The sequence below is a fragment of the Rhineura floridana genome, chromosome 4, assembly GCF_030035675.1.
Source record: "Rhineura floridana isolate rRhiFlo1 chromosome 4, rRhiFlo1.hap2, whole genome shotgun sequence".
Lineage (NCBI taxonomy): Eukaryota > Metazoa > Chordata > Lepidosauria > Squamata > Rhineuridae > Rhineura > Rhineura floridana.
Window position 1 is genome coordinate 123,541,345 of NC_084483.1, and position 16,796 is coordinate 123,558,140.

Below are 16,796 nucleotides of genomic sequence, written 5' to 3' on the forward strand. Positions count from 1 at the left end.
ATACTCCAAGTAGACAGAAACAGAATCTAGAGGAAGAAACACATGACTGTTCTACTGGTTCCAATGCATCTTCATCTCTCTCTTCTGATGCTAGTCAACCCCCATCCCTTTTTACTATTAAACCTGGTGGCAGCAGCTTGAGTGCATTAATTCAGCTTCAAAGAGGTTTTGCAACAGGATCAACCTGTTCCCCCTCCAGGTGTGGCTAATGGAAACGCTTGTAATGGAAACGCTTAGGGTGTTCACAGCCTGGCTTTAGACTGAACAAGTGTATTAATACATAACATCAGTGGATTATAAAACAAGAAATCCAGCATTGGAGGGCTGTGCTTAAATGCTTAATGGATATTAAACTGTTCCTGGCAGCAATAAACTTGGTGTTCTGGGTCCTGAAGCATTCGGAACAACCTTCATGGCACACAGATTATAACATGCAATGTAGACGCGATCTAAAGCAGTGTAGAATGGTCTCTAGTAGCACAAGCCAGGCCAAACCAACTGAACAATTAACCAGCTGTGAACCTTTTTCTGATTCAGTATCCTGGTTATTCATTGCTTTACAGCTTTCATGTAACCCCACCATTATATTATTTGGTTATTCTTTTGAAAAAGAGGTCCTGGAATGTAACCCACTTGGAATCAGGCCACTGATCTTCCTTGAATGCATGTGGTGACCTCAAGGATGTAAATTATCTCCACAGAGATCTATTGCCCTATTCTGTCACAGTCATACGTGGAACATATCACTCTATCACAGTCAGAAGTGGAACATCTCTCTTCTACCATAATAATCTATGCTGGTTCTGTCATAGTCTGCATCACATCACTAAACAGGGCATACTTTGGGGATATGCAGATGAGGCTGTGGATCTTGCTCTCTTCTCAACAGCTCCCTGTGAGGCTCCTTGTGGCCACATTTTGCAGAACTGTGACAAAATATTTCTTGAACTGTACACCATAAGGCTGACGGTGGCATGGGGAGAGTTGCCTTTGTGGACAGTCCTCCACAAAAATGCCTTCCTTGCATGTAAAAGAGCAACATATCAGGAGGAAGGCAGAGCTGAGCCCTACTTGCTGTAAAGGTGTTTTTTTAAGACTGTTTGTGCATTCACCCTCCATGCATTTACTGTGTGTACAGGGAGAGGGAGGGATTATGTCTTCTGCTCACCCGCAATCATGCACCCTCTGGCCTCAAGATTCATGCATTCAGCAGAACACTCAGCCTATGTGTAAATAGCTGCATTTGTGTAGGTGCTTCACTTGACTAGGAACTCTGTGTTCTGAAAGATGGATTATACATTCATTAAATTAAATTAAGATTCCTGATATAGTGAAGAACCTATACATAATAAACTGATGATGAATACTTCTTAGTATTCACTAATAGGCAAAAAACCTATTATAAGAGGTATAAGAACATACCTATAGCCAACAGATATTTCTATCAAACTTTAAAAAGCAGGGAAACTGGGCAGCTATAGTGAATGCACCAGGGGAGCAGGAGACCTGACCTCCTTTCTGAGATATTGTACTGCCCTACAAATTTGTCAAAATGCAAACACCATTTGGGTTGGTCTTTCACAGTCCAATCCACTTCCTGTGTAGCTTGGAAGAATTTGGTAACATGTTCCTTTTCCAGCCAGGCACTTGAGAAGGATGGCCAGGGCAGGATGCATGGCCTGGCAAGGGTCCCAAGGGCCAGATAGAGAGGCTTGGAGGGTCACATTCAGGCTTGAGATTTCCCTCCTTTGGCATACAAGATATGGAGAGCAGTCTGTACTTTAGCACAGGGAGATTTTTGCCTGAAGTACTGTGCAACACCCCAATGTGTAATCAAAAATGGTACAGTTCTATTCTGATTGGTAACATTTGAACATTGAATGGATTTGTTTGTCTAGCTCTCTTTGGCTCTGCTATTTTAGATTATTTATTTTGCTGTTTTTTTAAGGCTTGGATCTAGAGACCTCATGTGCATAACTATGAAGTTGCTCTCATTGCCAGAAGGAGGCAGAGATGAATTTTGCTGGTTCCCTCTTCCTCCTGCAGCCCCTTGCAGAGGGCAGAGGGATCCTCCAAAATAGTGTGGGAGATGGTGCATGGGAGATGATGGGGGAAGTGGGAATTAGCAAATATTGTGTGTGTGTCCTGAGCCTCTGCTGGATTGAGAGCAAGTCTGGATCCAAGCCTTAGTTTTTGAAACCTTTTAAAGTATGTTTCTGTTAAAAATTGAAATTGACTATTATCCACCTTGAACTTTTTATGAAAGGCAGGACAAAAATCTTTTATATAAATAAAGTAAGAACAGGAACAAGCTTTGCCACTTATCCTGCAGCTCTAGATTCTATGACAAAGTTATTGGGTTGCATGTGAGAAACAGATGAGTTGGAATCCCATCATCAAGACTGAGATTGCTAGAGGCAGATTTAGGCCCCACCCCAGGAGTACCCTTGAATGCATCTCTTAACTTTCCACCACAGAAGTAAATAGCTACTTTCTCCCATAGAGTGAATGGTAACGTTCTGTAGTTGGTGATGTTGTCGGAGAGGAGGACAAAGAACTTCCACCCTGGTGGCCATTCTTCTTTAGATAGGGGCCCCAAGGAAGCTGGAGCATCCTGAAATGCATTGCACCACAGCACTCCCCACATGCACACACACCACAATGATTACACAAGTATATTAGCAATCAATCGCAGGGTGAAGTGGGATATCATCTGAGGGACTGCAGAAGGTTCTACAGAAAGCACATAATCTCTTTATGTAAAAGCAGCTCCAATTTCCAAGGCTGGACAAATTTATCAGTCGGGGGTGGTTTGTTTACCTCTATCAGACTGCTTTGGAACAAGTCAATGATTCTCTTGTGCATGGGTAACCTTTCACCCTTTTTTGTGTGTCTATAACCAGGTTCCCAAAGAAGGCTGAAGATTTCACCTCAGCCAAGCAGACAGAGAAAATGGGGTTTCTGGAATGCTTCATGGAGGCCTATTAATCAGCCTTGTTTTTCCTGCAACCAAGGGTGGCTTTCTTTTTTAACCCAGAAGAACACTAGCCTTTAGACACACCCTGTGAAACTTATATATAAGGTGGCTTCATAATTTATAAACACTGACTTTGAGTTATTTAAGCATATTTCCACTCAGCACAATTAAGAGCAGTGCTGTGAATAAGAGGCTTAATCCAACATGCCAAACTTAGATGACATTCTAGAGCACATTGGTGAGTTTGGCCTGTTCCAGAAAAGAGTCTTTTTTCTTATTTGCCTCCTCTCTGCTGCCTTTGCCCCAGTCTATGTAGGAGTTGTTTTCCTAGGTTTCGTACCCGAGCACCGGTGCCTGAGTCCTGGAGTTGCTGAGCTAAGCAGCAGGTGTGGCTGGACTCCCGAAGAGGAGTTGAATTACACGGTTCCAAAGTGGAAGACCAGTGAGGAAGGTTTCACCCATCAATGCGCGAGATACAATGTGGATTGGAATGCAAGCGAGCTGAGCTGTACGAATCCATTGGAAGACTTTACCAGTCACAGGAATGAGAGCATCTCTCTTACCACCTGCCAAGATGGCTGGGTCTATGATTCTTCGATACAGTCCATTGTGAGTGAGGTAAGATCATGCAGCTCCCTTTCCCATACTCTCCCTTGGTCTCTGGTGCAGCCATCCCCACCCTGGTGCCTTCCAATTGTTTTGGATTACAACCCACATCAGATCCAACAAGCATGGCCAGTAGTTAGGGATGATAGAAGCGGTAGTCCAAAATATATGGAGGTCACTAGGCTGGGAAGGCTGTTCTAGTGAATTGTTCAAACAGGGAAGAGAGAAGCAGGATATGGGCTATCACTGGGACATATACAAATGAGCTTCAGGATGGAAGTGCCTGCTCTTCATTGGCTGCCAATTCATGGGGGTGAGGAATGCTGAATGCAATGGCATCATATCATATGTCTGCTTTAACCAAGTGCTACTGGCAGATAGAGGAGCTACTTGGGTATTGCCAACTAAGAGAACAGAAGAGGACACAGATTTACATAACGTCTTCTTATGCTTACACATGAATAGGTTTAGGGTTGCCAGGTTCATAGCCTGAGACTGATCCTGTATCTTTCGGAGAAGAGAAAGTCAGCCAAGTGCAGGTGTTCTTGCAACATTGTAATGAGAAAAACCACAAGGTGGAATTCTCCCTTCCCCCTGCACAACTTTTAAAGATACAGAAGACCTCTTGGTTGCCAGGTCCTCCTCTGTGTGACAACTTTTCATGTACTTGAAACAACATAATGAAAACAACATAATGAAATTCAACAGGAATAAATGCAAAGTTCTACACTTAGGAAAAAGAAACCAAATGCACAATTATAAGATGGGGGATACTTGGCTCAGCAATGCAACATTTGAGAAGGATCTTGGAATTGTCGATAACAAGCTGAATATGAGCCAACAGTGCAATGTGGCTGCAAAAAAGGCAAATGCTATATTTGGCTGCATTAACAGAAGTATAGTTTCCAAATCGCGTGAAGTATTAGTTCCCCTCTATTCAGCACTGGTTAGGCCTCATCTTGAATACTGCATCCAGTTCTGGTCTCCACATTCAAGAAGGATGCAGACAAACTGGAACAGGTTCAGAGGAGGGCAACAAGGATGATCAGGGGACTGGAAACAAAGCCCTATGAGGAGAGACTGAAAGAACTTGGCAAATTTAGCCTGGAGAAGAGAAGACTGAGGGGAGATAGCACTCTTCAAGTACAGGAAAAGTTGTCACACAGAGGAGGACTGGGATCTCCTCTCAATCATCCCAGAGTACAGGACAACGGGCTCAAATTGCAGGAAGCCAGATTTTGACTGGACATCAGGAAAAACTTCCTGTTAGAGCCATACGACAATGGAACTAATTACCTAGGGAGGTAGTGGGCTCTCAGACACTGGAGGCATTCAAGAGGCAGCTGGACAGCCATCTGTCGGGAATGCTTTGATTTGGATTCCTGCATTGAGCTGGGGGTTGGACTTGATGGCCTTCTAGGCCCCTTCCAACTCTACTATTCTATGATTCTGTAATTACTAAGGCCCACCCCTGTGACATCACAGGCCCGCTTCCATGGCATGACTATGGCCCACCCCTGAAATCTCAGGGTTTGGGATGTTTCTGATCTGGCAGCCCTACCATCTACCATGGTCGGGTATATATGTATCTTGATAGGCTTTCTCCCAAATTTCTTGTTGACTCTGGCCACATACTCTTTAAATTTTTGTAACCCTTCATTTGAGACCCAGTGTGGTGTAGGGGTTAGAGTGTTGGACTATGACCTGGGAAACCAGGGTTTGAATCCCCACACAGCCATGAAGCTCACTAGGTGACCTTGGATGAGTCACTGCCTCTCAGCCGCAGAGGAAGGCAATGGGAAACCCCCTCTGAATACCGCTTACCATGAAAACCATGCTCATAGGGTCGCCATAAGTCGGGATTGACTTGAAGGCAGTCCATTTCATTTTTTCAACACTTCATTTTTTTCTTTAAGTAGGTAAGTGTAGACATATCTTGAAAAATCATATATAAAAGTACGGAAATAAATATTTCTTCCTGGTGTCATTACAGGTAAGACCAGTGGCATACCTAGTGTATTTGACACCTGGAGCAGATCATTTTTAACACCCCCACCTCTATATGACCTTGCATGGGGCTCTAGTGAGGTGGGACCAACTGCTTCCTATAGATATCTTTTGCCTCCATGTCTTCTCACATGGCAGTTGCTGTCTCAATGGGGGAAAATGGGGACTTGTTTGTCTCTCTGGCAGGTGGGCAGGGGAAGCCAAAAAAGCAAAAACAAAACCCTGCACATTGTGTAATCCCCTCACAGTCACAACAGTCTGATCTGCCACCGCCGCCACCTTGACTAAGAAGGTGGATGGCGGAGAGAAAGAGCCTCGGTAGACGAGTAGGATCTACCACTCAATCATCTTTCTTGGCGCGAGTGAGGGAAGCAGTGAGGGGAAGGAGGGGAAAGGGGGCTGCTGAGGAAGCTTGGCCACCCCCGCCATGTGCTCCACACTGCACACTCTCAGGCTGGGAGGGAACCAGGCAGAGCTGCCTTATGCCAACGGCACAGCCCGCCAAGTCAGTGGGGCTTGAGGTTTTTTTAAAATTAAGGTGGGGGAGGGGACATAGAGGTAAAATGGAATTGGGCAAATAGGTGTGGAGAGAAAAGAGGCTGAGGGAGAAAAGCGAGGGGAGATGCAAAATGGACGGAGATGAGGCGAGGCTGAGATAAAAAGTGGAGGAGGAGGTAAGCAAGGGTGTATAAATGGGTGGAGGCTGAGGTAAAAAGTGGAGGAGAGAGTGGCTTAATGGGGAGAGAAGCTGAGGTAAAAAAGTGGAGGAGAGAGTGGCTTAATGGGGTGATAGGCTGAGGTAAAAAGTGGAGGAGAAAGTGGCTTACTGGAGGGAGAGGCTGAACCAATACAAGCAATAAGAATCCCATTAAGACTCTAGGCACTACTGACAGAACTTACTTTTTGAGTAAACCTGCTTGGGATTGGATTGCTAGGATGTAATCCTAAACATGTTGACTTGGAAATAAGTAGGATTCACTTCCACTGGCCTTGGTTGGGATCCGGCTGCAGAAGATTTTTTGCTTTTGCAAGGGAGTTGCAGTTCTAAAACAGCCATTTTGGGAACATTCAGAAACTCCCTGTTCTGCCGGTTCCAGTGTGTCTCCACCTCTCTTTTCTGAAAATGGGGGCACACAATGCAAGTCAAATGCTGCCCCTTTTTACTGTTAAACCTCCTGGGAGCAGCCTGAGCACTTTTAAAAAAAAAAATAGCTTCAAAGAAATTTTGCAGCTGATCGGCAGATCAATCTGTTCCCCCTTCAGGTGTGGTGAATGGAAACGTTTTGATCTGGCGACTAGTGTGTTTACAGCCACACGGCAGATCTATGTTCGGATACCCAGTCAGTTGTAAATCTGGCTGAGTGGCCTTGGGCTTCACTATCTCTCAGCCCGATTTACCTCTGCTGGTAGGCTAAAATGCTACTTTGAATTCTGTAGAAAAAGGATGGCATTAAAAGGTGATGAATAACCTGTGGTTAGCAGGTTACACTTAGCAGATTGCCAGGAGAGGGGTAAATCACTCTGCTAGAGGTCTGAACTGATCACTTGCATAGAGCTTTTTCCTTCCCTCCTCCTCCCATCACTCCATCCACACAGCTTTATCCCCTCCAGCCCTTACTCTCTCTCCCTCTCCAAGCTTTCCCCACCTGCAATAAATAATGTCCCACATGCTGCCCAACCCTGCTCTAAAAGCTCTATGGCAGGCAAGAATGAAGCTATTTTTCCAACATCAGTGAAGAAGGCAGCAGCACTATAAAGCAGGAATGGCTAACCTGTGGCCCTCCAGGTGCTGCTGGACTACAGCTCCCATCATTCCTGACCATTGGCTATGTTGACTGGGAATAATGGGAGTTGGCATCCAACAGCGTCTAGAGAATGGCATGGCCCCTATCCCTGCTACAGAGAATTTTTTGTTGCAGAGTCCACTGCTGGAGGTTCTCTTCCCTTTCTTTAAGGCAGGGGTGGGGAATCTTTTTCAGCCCAAGGGACTCATTCTCCCTGGGGACCACTTTATTTATTTATTATATTCTACCCCACCTTTTCTCCAACAAGCTCAAGGAGGCATACAAACATAGTTCTCCCCCCCCAATTTTATCCTTGCAACACCCCTGTGAGGTAGGTTAGGATGAGAAACAGCAGATGGTCCAAGATCAAGTGAGCTTTATGGCCAAGTGGGCATTCAATCCTGGTCTCCTATGTCCAAGTCCAACACTCTAATCATTACATTATTATTATTATTAATTTCAAACAGTGGTGTAGTGGCAAATTTAGAAGTGCAGGGTCCCTTCATGAGTCATGCCATACCCCCTTACAGCTTTTCTCTCTCTCTCTCTCTCTCTCTCTCTCTCTCTCTCTCTCTCTCACACACACACACACACACACACACACACACACACACACACCCCTTGAGCAACCCCCCCTTCAGTAAGTAAGCACACCTGCATACATACCTCTCCCCCCCCCTCTACTTGAACACACACACACTGCAGCAAAGATCCTACCTGGGGCAAGGAAGCACCTGCCACCAGCTCCACCTTGCTAGCAACGAACAGCATTCTGAGCATGCAGGGACCCACCCATTGCTCCATCCTTCCCTCCATAACTTTTTTTAAAAGCAAGCCCCCATCTCACAAAACGTTTGCTGCTGGCTGGTAGCCTGAGCTTGCAGTGATATCCCTTCCCACCCTCCCAGCTAGCCCCAGCCCCCAGCACAGTTTTTTAAAGTAATTCCAAGCAACAGGGCAAAGGAGGCAAAGACCACAGTTTGAAAACCTCTGCCTAAAGGATTAAAGTAAATATCTGGGCTTGACTGTCCGCTCTCCTTGCCTCTCTTTAAACCTCTTACTCTCAACTGCTCATGATTCTCTCCTTCTTGACTCTCTCCTTCCCACAACAGATAGTGGGAGCCAATCAGCATGCAAGGGGATTGTAGGGAGGAGATTGGCAGCCGCTATAGATTTGCCGCCAACCTGCCACTGCCACCACAGAGAAGAAGGAGGCAGGAGAGGAGCCCCCCCAACCAAACAATAGACCGGAAGCCTCAGCAATAGCTGCCCCAACAGGGCCATACTGTGGAGGAGAAAGAGGAACAGGAAGAGGAGGCACCACACAGTGGGGCAAGACACAGGCTACCTGCTTGGGTGGGCAAATACCCACTTAATTCCACCCCTCCCCAGTTTTTCGCACGTCCCAGCCTGCAGCCTGTCTCTTTCCCAGCAGTATGGCCCTCCTCTTCCTCTTCTGTGATCTGGCCCTGCTTGGGGAGGCTGTTGCTGAGGCCTCTGCTCCAGTTGTTCAGTCCAGGGGACCCTCCTCTCCTGCATTTTGGCAGCTACCGCAGGCAGGGGGTGGCAATATGGTGGAGTGAGCAGCAGCTGTAGCAGCACCCCCTTATTGCCTACACCTGGGGCAGACCGCTCCCCCCACTCTACCCTTGGCACGCCACTGGGTAAGAGTCAACGATGTCATTGAGGATTCAAATCAAAGGGGTTTTCTGATTGCACTTCAGGAGATGGCCTGTAGGTGGCTCTAGTTGCATTCACTTAAACACAATCAACACACTTGAACTCAGATTTGCATTTTTATGTCTAAATTCTTTGTTAAATTGTCTTTCACAAGTTTTGAAATGCTTTCAACATTTTTGTGGCCAAATCTGGGATGCCACAACCCCACACAGTCTTTATGAAGACATTCTTTAGTAGCATTAACTTGCAGTCTCACACAGACTACTTTATAAATGTCTCCTTTATGTAAAATCTTCTTATAAGTAGTTATCTGCCTTTGAACACAAAACAATGATCTCTCCTAAAGAAAATTCTGCATCCTCACCTTGTAGCTGTTTTTACACTCATTAAACTGTTCTGTAGAGATGGCACATAGTAAGTTCCAGAAATGCACACCTCACCAGTGCTCTTTTCACCAAGTTTACATTTTAAATGAACTGTCCTTGTGTATAAATACATTGTCCATCAGCAAGATAGGGAACAGCTGCAGCACTAGGGGGAATGAAGAAGACCTGCCCTGGGAGTGAATATCTGATCATCTGGGTGCTTGCTGCTCTCTCCTCTGGGTTGCTATCTCTTGAGACAGCTGAAGTCCCTGGTAAGTGCTGCAATGACTGGGACCCCCTGTCTGACACTGGCTCCAGAGAGAGGCTGCAGTTAATCTTTCAGCCTCTTGCATAAGCTTCTGGCTGGGTCAGGAGGCACAAAAGCCCAGCTGCCCTTGGGCAGCAGGTGTGCCACCGGTGGGGTTGCCATCAAAGGGGCAACACCAAAGGGAATCACCCTTGGGGAGCCCCTGAGGGAGCCCCTGAGGGAGCCCCTGAGGGAGCCCCTGAGGGAGCCCCTGAGGGAGCCCCTGAGGGAGCCCCGAGGGAGTCCCGAGGGAGTCCTGAGGGTGAGGGCACTACCCCCTTCTATTTCTTCCTTGCTTTTTAAAAAAACAATCTAGAGGAGATTGGTAGTGGGGAGGGAGTATGGTGCATGTGTAGTTCCTGCACAGGGTGATAGTCTGTGCAGTGAACTGAATTATAGGAGAAAGTCATCAGATGCCTTCAGAGTGAGAATCTGTAACTGGCAGAAGGTTGACCCTCCCTGAGTGTGAGACAGGGGGGAATAGATGTGCCTTCTGTGAAAGATATTGAGTGGGTCTGACTGTTCCCAATCCTCTCAGAGGCCTACTGGGATAACTGGTTCAGGTAGGTTTTGTTGGTGGGCTTTTGCTGGGTCCATATCAGGTTTAGGAGGAGTCTTAGTAAGGAAGAACATGGGTGATGCCACTCCATTTTTAGTGATCACGGGTAGAGGGAAGTATAGCCATGGGGAGGTGGTGAACTACCACAGAAGACGAGGCAGGGCTATCTACACCTTGTTCCTAGGTCCCACTCCTCTCATGGATGGGTTCCTCATTGCTCATCTGCTGTGCCACTGGCCTATGTGTGTTATTGTTTAATACCAGATAGGTGCATAATAATCATGGATGAAGGTGCCAATTTGGTATGCATTACTGAGACCTGGGTGGGTGAGCTGGCAGGAGTTGATCTGACCCAGATTTGCCTACCTGGATGCTAGGTGCAACACCAGCACAGGCTGCAGGGAAGGGGGGGAGGAGTTGCTGTGGTCTACAGAACTTCCATTTCCAGGAAACCACTCTGTCTTGGAGCTGGCTGTGAGGGCCTGCACCTGATGTTGGCCAAGGAGGCAGTAAATTAGGGTTGCTGCTGGTGTACACCCTTTTGCCCAGCAACTTCTCTGCTGAGGTGGAGGAGGCCATCTCGGCTGTGGTATTGGAGGATGTGAATTGGTCTAGATGCTGTTCAAGAGACTGATTGGTAGCTTTTCTCAGTGTCAACAGCATTTTATACATGAACATAACATACATTTTTGAAGACTTTTGATACCTTTGCTTAAGATTTTCCCAGTCTCTTTAGCAATCTCACATTCCAGGCATTCATTCAGATCCTTAGACATGCCATAAAAATATCCATAACTTTTGAATTCCCATCGCGCTGCAGCTTCTTGGTCCTCAGCTCCGGGTTTTTCTTGAGACAGGATTCTCCATAAACTTTCTTCTTCTAGGTACCTTTTCACTTGGACACTCAACAGAGGATAGTTAGTTCTATCCAGTTTCCCAAAGGAAGCTTTGAAGACTCACTCTTCCACCATTGTTTCCTATCCTAAACTTTCCTTTCCTAAGTCTCTGTTGTAAAATCACACACAGTTCTCTGCAAAACACGTTCAACAGGTTTTCAAGCTCAGATCAGCTCTGGGACCATTACCTGATGGCTCTCTAATAGCTAATATGTCAATTAGAGTTTTAGCTTAGATTAGGGTAAACTAGCACACGTGGCTAGTCAAACTCTGCCCCTTTTTATGCTGAAACCTCTGTGCTGCATGGGTGTCATTTTACCTGAGAAAAAGAGCTTTTATCTTGCTTTAAATCACTCAGACTTAGACTTGGTTTCAAAGTAAGAAAAGACTACTTTATTAATAGAAGTACATACTGAATAGGAAAGGTGCTACTTCTGTCTAGCTAAGTTGGAGGCTGTGATGGCCATGCTTGGACATTGCTCCTCATGCTAGAGGAGAGTCAACAAATAGAACATGGCTCCTTCTCCTCCGATAGTCAGCAGGAAAGAGAAAAACAGGAAGATGAGTCAGAGGTGTGAATAGCTCTCTGAGACATATCGGTTTACATGGAAGGAAGACAGACAGAAAAGATGAGCACAGGTCAGTGGCAGCTTAGATAGTCAAGAGGACTATCTCTCTCTCTCCCCATGCAAAGAGGACCCGATGGGAGTTGCTCTTATGACACTTCTAACAGAAGCTACCCCTTAATTATTACTGTCCACAATTAATTAATGGTAGATGTCTACATGCAGTAGATATTGCAGAAATTCCAGTGACTGGTTAGGCTTAAACCTATGTGATCCATTATGCATATCAGTTACTAGGAGGAACCTCTCCTATACAGCAGCTACTCTGGATAGGATTTTTGTTGGGAATTGCTGGGGCTTCCCCTACATCAGAAGTGGCTAGCCCCTGGTCCTCCAGTTGTTGTTGGACTCTAACCTCCACCAAGTTGTGTCCCTGCTCCCTCACCAACCCACTTCTGCTAGCAGAGAGGGGAACACTGGTTTTTATTTACTCTTCACACTTCTCAATGCAGCAATGCTATTCAGGAATCCCCTTCTAGATTCCCTTAGCATTGTTGCTATATGGCTCAGATATAGATGCAAGCCTCCACTCCCCTGTGATACTCTTTAAAGCTCACAGGTATGAGTTGGGCCCCTTTAATTGGATATTAAACTCTCCTTCAAGGATTTGCTGCCACCATGGATACTAGGGGCAGAGACACATTTACTGTCGTGCCAGTTCCAGTGCATCGCCATCTTTCTTTTCAGAAAATGGGGCACACGAGGCTAGTCAAACTCTGCCCCTTTTTATGCTGAAACCTAGTTTGATCAGCTCGATTGCACTTTTTAAATTCACCTTCAGTGAGATTTCACAGTAAATTGGTAGATCAGCCCATTTGCCTTCCAGGTGTGACCAATGGAAACACTTTGCTGTAGGCTCAGGTAGAAACAGTGATTGGCCCAACCCTTTGCTGTGGGTGGTCCTACGAGATATGAAGTCAGCAGTGGAAAAGAGAGGTGTGTCCAGCAACTAGTGTGTTCACAGCCTAAGTATCTGACTCAACCTGTAGCATAAGCAGTGAAGAGGCACTTGCGTGAAAATGTATTTTTAAAAGAAGCAAATTCACTTGTTGTTTATAAGCATGTTTTCATAAATTGTCTCACAGTTGTAAACTTAAGTTACTGTATGTTCTTTAAACACTTTAAAGCCCTACCTGGCCTACCCTCTAATATTCCTACACTAGCTCCACCTCTCACTAACTAATCCAAAAAGAATAAACAACACTGACCCTACACTCTCTAACACTAAGCAGTCCCAAGCCTTTCACTCCTAACTGCCAAAACAGTCAAACACTCAGATAAAAACTTCTCACTCTAAGTTATTCAGCCAGTCACTATCCAGCACTTCTCTCTCATTGCCCCCTCCTTGCACTCACCACTTACTTTAAATACTCACTCTAATATATACCACTTACCATAACATTGTAATGCATAAGCATGAAATATTTGCATAAAAGTATGGAACATCACCTTCCATCATACCTGAACATAGACCATGCTAGCTGGGGCTGATGGGAGTCCAGCAACATCTGGAGGGTCCCCTAAATAAGCTGACAGTACGCTTAAGCTTAGCTTGTCCTTAGCTTGAGCTCCCTCTGATTACTGGTACTACCCCTCTACTCTTTGCCCCAAACACAGCCAAAATACACACATAGTCTTGGGCAGTGCTTTTTTTTTTCTGATGGTACTCACTGGTACAGAGTACTTCCACTTTGTTCTGGTACCCACTATGATTTACCAAAAAAAAAAGGACTGGTCTTGCAGTGTGGTGGATTTTCCTTTTAGAGATAGTTCAGACCCAGGAATAAGTGCACACAAGGCTTCAGACAGCAGACTATAGTTTATTGACTTACGTAAGCCAAGACAGTGATCCCACAAGCATGTCTACAAGAACAGACGTCAGCACAGTCTTATATACCCCAGTCACTTTTAATAACATGTGATCCCATACAGCAAACAGAAGAATTCTTGGCTGCGACATGCTCAGAAAAGGATGCACAGTAATTCCCTGCAGACAGTTAAATGCAGGTGGGATATTTGAAATAGTTCATAACTCTTCCCACACACCACTGTTCTCTCTATGTGCTAATACACACTCCCATCATGACAGTTAAGTGGAAAATTCCACTTCAGGAGCATATGTAGAATTCCAGGAGAAATGAGCTTCTCAGTAACAGGTTATTCCTGTGCTGCTGTTTCATACAAGTGGATGTCAGTGATGTTGTAGCTTCCTCTGTGATCTGTTCATTACTACATTCTAGTGATTGGAACTAATTTATTATTTTACTCCTAAATGTGCCCCCACAGTTTGACTTGGTATGCGAAGACTCCTGGAAACTGGATGTATTTCAGGCATCTGTCAATGCTGGATTTTTCATTGGATGCATATCTGTTGGCTACGTAGCAGACAGGTAGGTGCAAAGTACATATTGCATTAGGTTTCTTTGCAATAGTACATGCAAAATCAAACCTCCATATGACAGCACTGAGATTATTATTTAAAAGTTAGATACTGGTGCAATTGGGCTTGTAATAGGCTTCAGTATGCACAGTTTTATGAAAAGGAAACAGGAAGTTTCACCACTGTTCCTGACAATACCCAGCCTAGCAGGTACTAGAATGATGAATTAGTATATAGCTAGGCATGGCGAGGAAGATAGAGGTGCCATCCCAAACAGCAGCTCTGCATAGAGTTCTGCCTCCCCCTGTGTAACATCTAGCTCAACACTCATGTCACAACACTGCCAAATTCCCCACCCGGTTCCACCGCAGCATAATGATGGAGAATAATGTAGACTGGGAAGATGATGATACTGTAACGCCAGTGACATGACTAGCTTCCACTTTTGAAAGTGCAAACCTTCATTCTGGGGACTCAACCACACTCTTCTAATACTTGAGTGGATTCCTTTAATCTAGCAAAATTGATACTTCCCCTTTTCCATTTACTGCCTATCTTGGTTAAGTATACTGAGTTGCTGTAGGGCAGATGGGGAATCTGTGGCCCTCCAGGTGGTACTGAACTTCAACTCCCATCATCCTCAGCCAGCATAGCCTATGGTTAGGGATGATAGGAGTTGTAGTACAGCAACGTCTAGAGAACCACAGGTTCCCCATCCCTCATCTAGTCAGTGTCTTGATGGAAGATTGCTGTGAGGAGCCTGCCCATGCTTTCATTAATTTCATTATGTAAATGTAATAAAAGCTGGTCAGGGTTGAGGCTTTGCCAATTGGCCTGCAAAGCCATGCAGAAGAGACTATGATTAGTACAATCCTACAAATGAAAGGGCAGGCAGGTTATATCTAGTCCAAGGCCTGAGTAGGTCTGACACTTCATGCCTTCACTCTCTTCTCTGCAGATTTCTTTTAGTATGCCTGTCTTCACTCATCACTCATTTAGTTAACAATAAAGATTACAAAAGTAGGACTGAGTTGAAATTTCACAGAAAGATTTTTTTTGCATTTTAAAAAATGCCTTTTTTGAGCTCCTCTTGAAGTGTTCAACGTTTTCAGTCCTTTCCCTAAGAACATAAGAAAAGCCTCTTGGATCAGACTAAAGGCCCATCTACTCTCTTACACATTCAACACATTCAAGAGGCAGCTGGACAGCCACCTCTTGGGTATGCTTTAAGTTGGATTCCTACATTGTAATGGGAGTTGGACTTGATGGCATTATAGGCCCCTTCCAACTCTCCTGTGCTATGATTCTAGTCCAGCATCCTGTTCGCACAGTGGCTAGCCAGAAGCCTGGAGAATATATAGTAAAATGGCCACCCCAAATTTACCATCCATGAATTTTGGGTGCATATGTAGATCCAGTTTTAATATTGCTTAATACTATTTTAATATTGTTGAAGGAAGCAATGGGCTTGAACCCTACTTCCTCCAGTCTTCCTCTCTTAGCCCATCCACCAAGATGAGCTAAACAGATATTTTCATTCAGCATTAAGTAAGCTTAAGTTCCTTGGAAGAGCATTTTCCGAGGAAAACTGTTGGAGAAAGTCACTTCCCCACAAGAATATTTGGCAAAACTCCCCTTCCTTATTTTATCACCTACAAATAGTGTGAAGAATCACTTAGCTTTATTACAAAGGCTTTCCACTCTATCTTGCCATTTAGATTGAGTCAAGAATTTTTGGTATTTCCCATATCTTGACTTGACTGCTTTTTTATGAACAATCTGTGCCAGCTCTGTAAATAACACATTAATAAAATGGCCCATTTCCCTCTTCTGCTCCTCTGGTATGATTATAATATTCTGAGACAAACAGTTGTAGTTAACGTACTGGAATAAAACAACAGCAAGGTATATTGCAAATGAGTAGCTGAAGACCTACACACATTTAGCTGGATAGCTAGTGTTCTCTCCTTTGCTGTTGTACCAAAATGAATAATTGCTTACTGCTCCTTAGTTATTTTTGTTCATGGTGTTCAAGAAAATTTTCAAGGAACCTTTAATGTAGTAACAAACAGAAATAGCAATCCATGATATCTGAACTGGACCCCATCTACAGACAGATAAATCATGGTTAAAAACACACACCATCCAGATGTATGTGAAGTTTAGAAGGACCATGGGTGGGTGGGAAAATAGATAGGGCCTTATTAGTGATTGCCCCCAGATTATGGAACACTTTGCCCCATGAAGTGCTGTTGCCTCCCTCCCACATTGTTTTTCACTAGTGATATAAGACCTTTTTATTCTCACAGGTTGTTTATAAGGTAGAGTATGTTTCTGTGATTTTTAACTGCTGACCCCATCAAACAAACATAAGAGTCCAAGGCCTATCTAGTCCAACATCCTGTTCTCACAGTGTCCAACCAGATGCCTATGGGAAGCTCACAAGCAGGATCTGAGCACAACAGCGCTCTCCCAACTTATGATTCCCAACAACTGGTATTCAGTGGAGTTAGAACATAGCCACTGAGAATTTGTCTAATCCTCTTTTAAAGCCATCCAAGTTGTTGGCCATGACTACAGCTTCTGGGAGCTAATTCTAGTTTAACTAT

The 16,796-nt window shown here is 44.8% G+C and overlaps 1 protein-coding gene across 5 annotated transcripts in view; it reads left to right on the top strand.

Annotated features, from left to right (window-relative positions):
• LOC133383491 (solute carrier family 22 member 2-like) overlaps positions 1–16,796 on the top strand; it is a 96,933-nt gene that overhangs the window by 42,239 nt on the left and 37,898 nt on the right. For 4 of the 5 annotated variants that reach the window (XM_061624306.1, XM_061624307.1, XM_061624303.1 and 1 more), the window contains 2 exons: positions 2,904–3,595; positions 14,094–14,197. In XM_061624306.1, the coding sequence (XP_061480290.1) occupies positions 3,182–3,595; positions 14,094–14,197 (518 nt within the window). In that variant the 5' untranslated portion in view covers positions 2,904–3,181. The remainder of the gene's footprint in view (positions 1–2,903; positions 3,596–14,093; positions 14,198–16,796) is intronic. The other variant, XM_061624305.1, reaches the window with a different exon arrangement.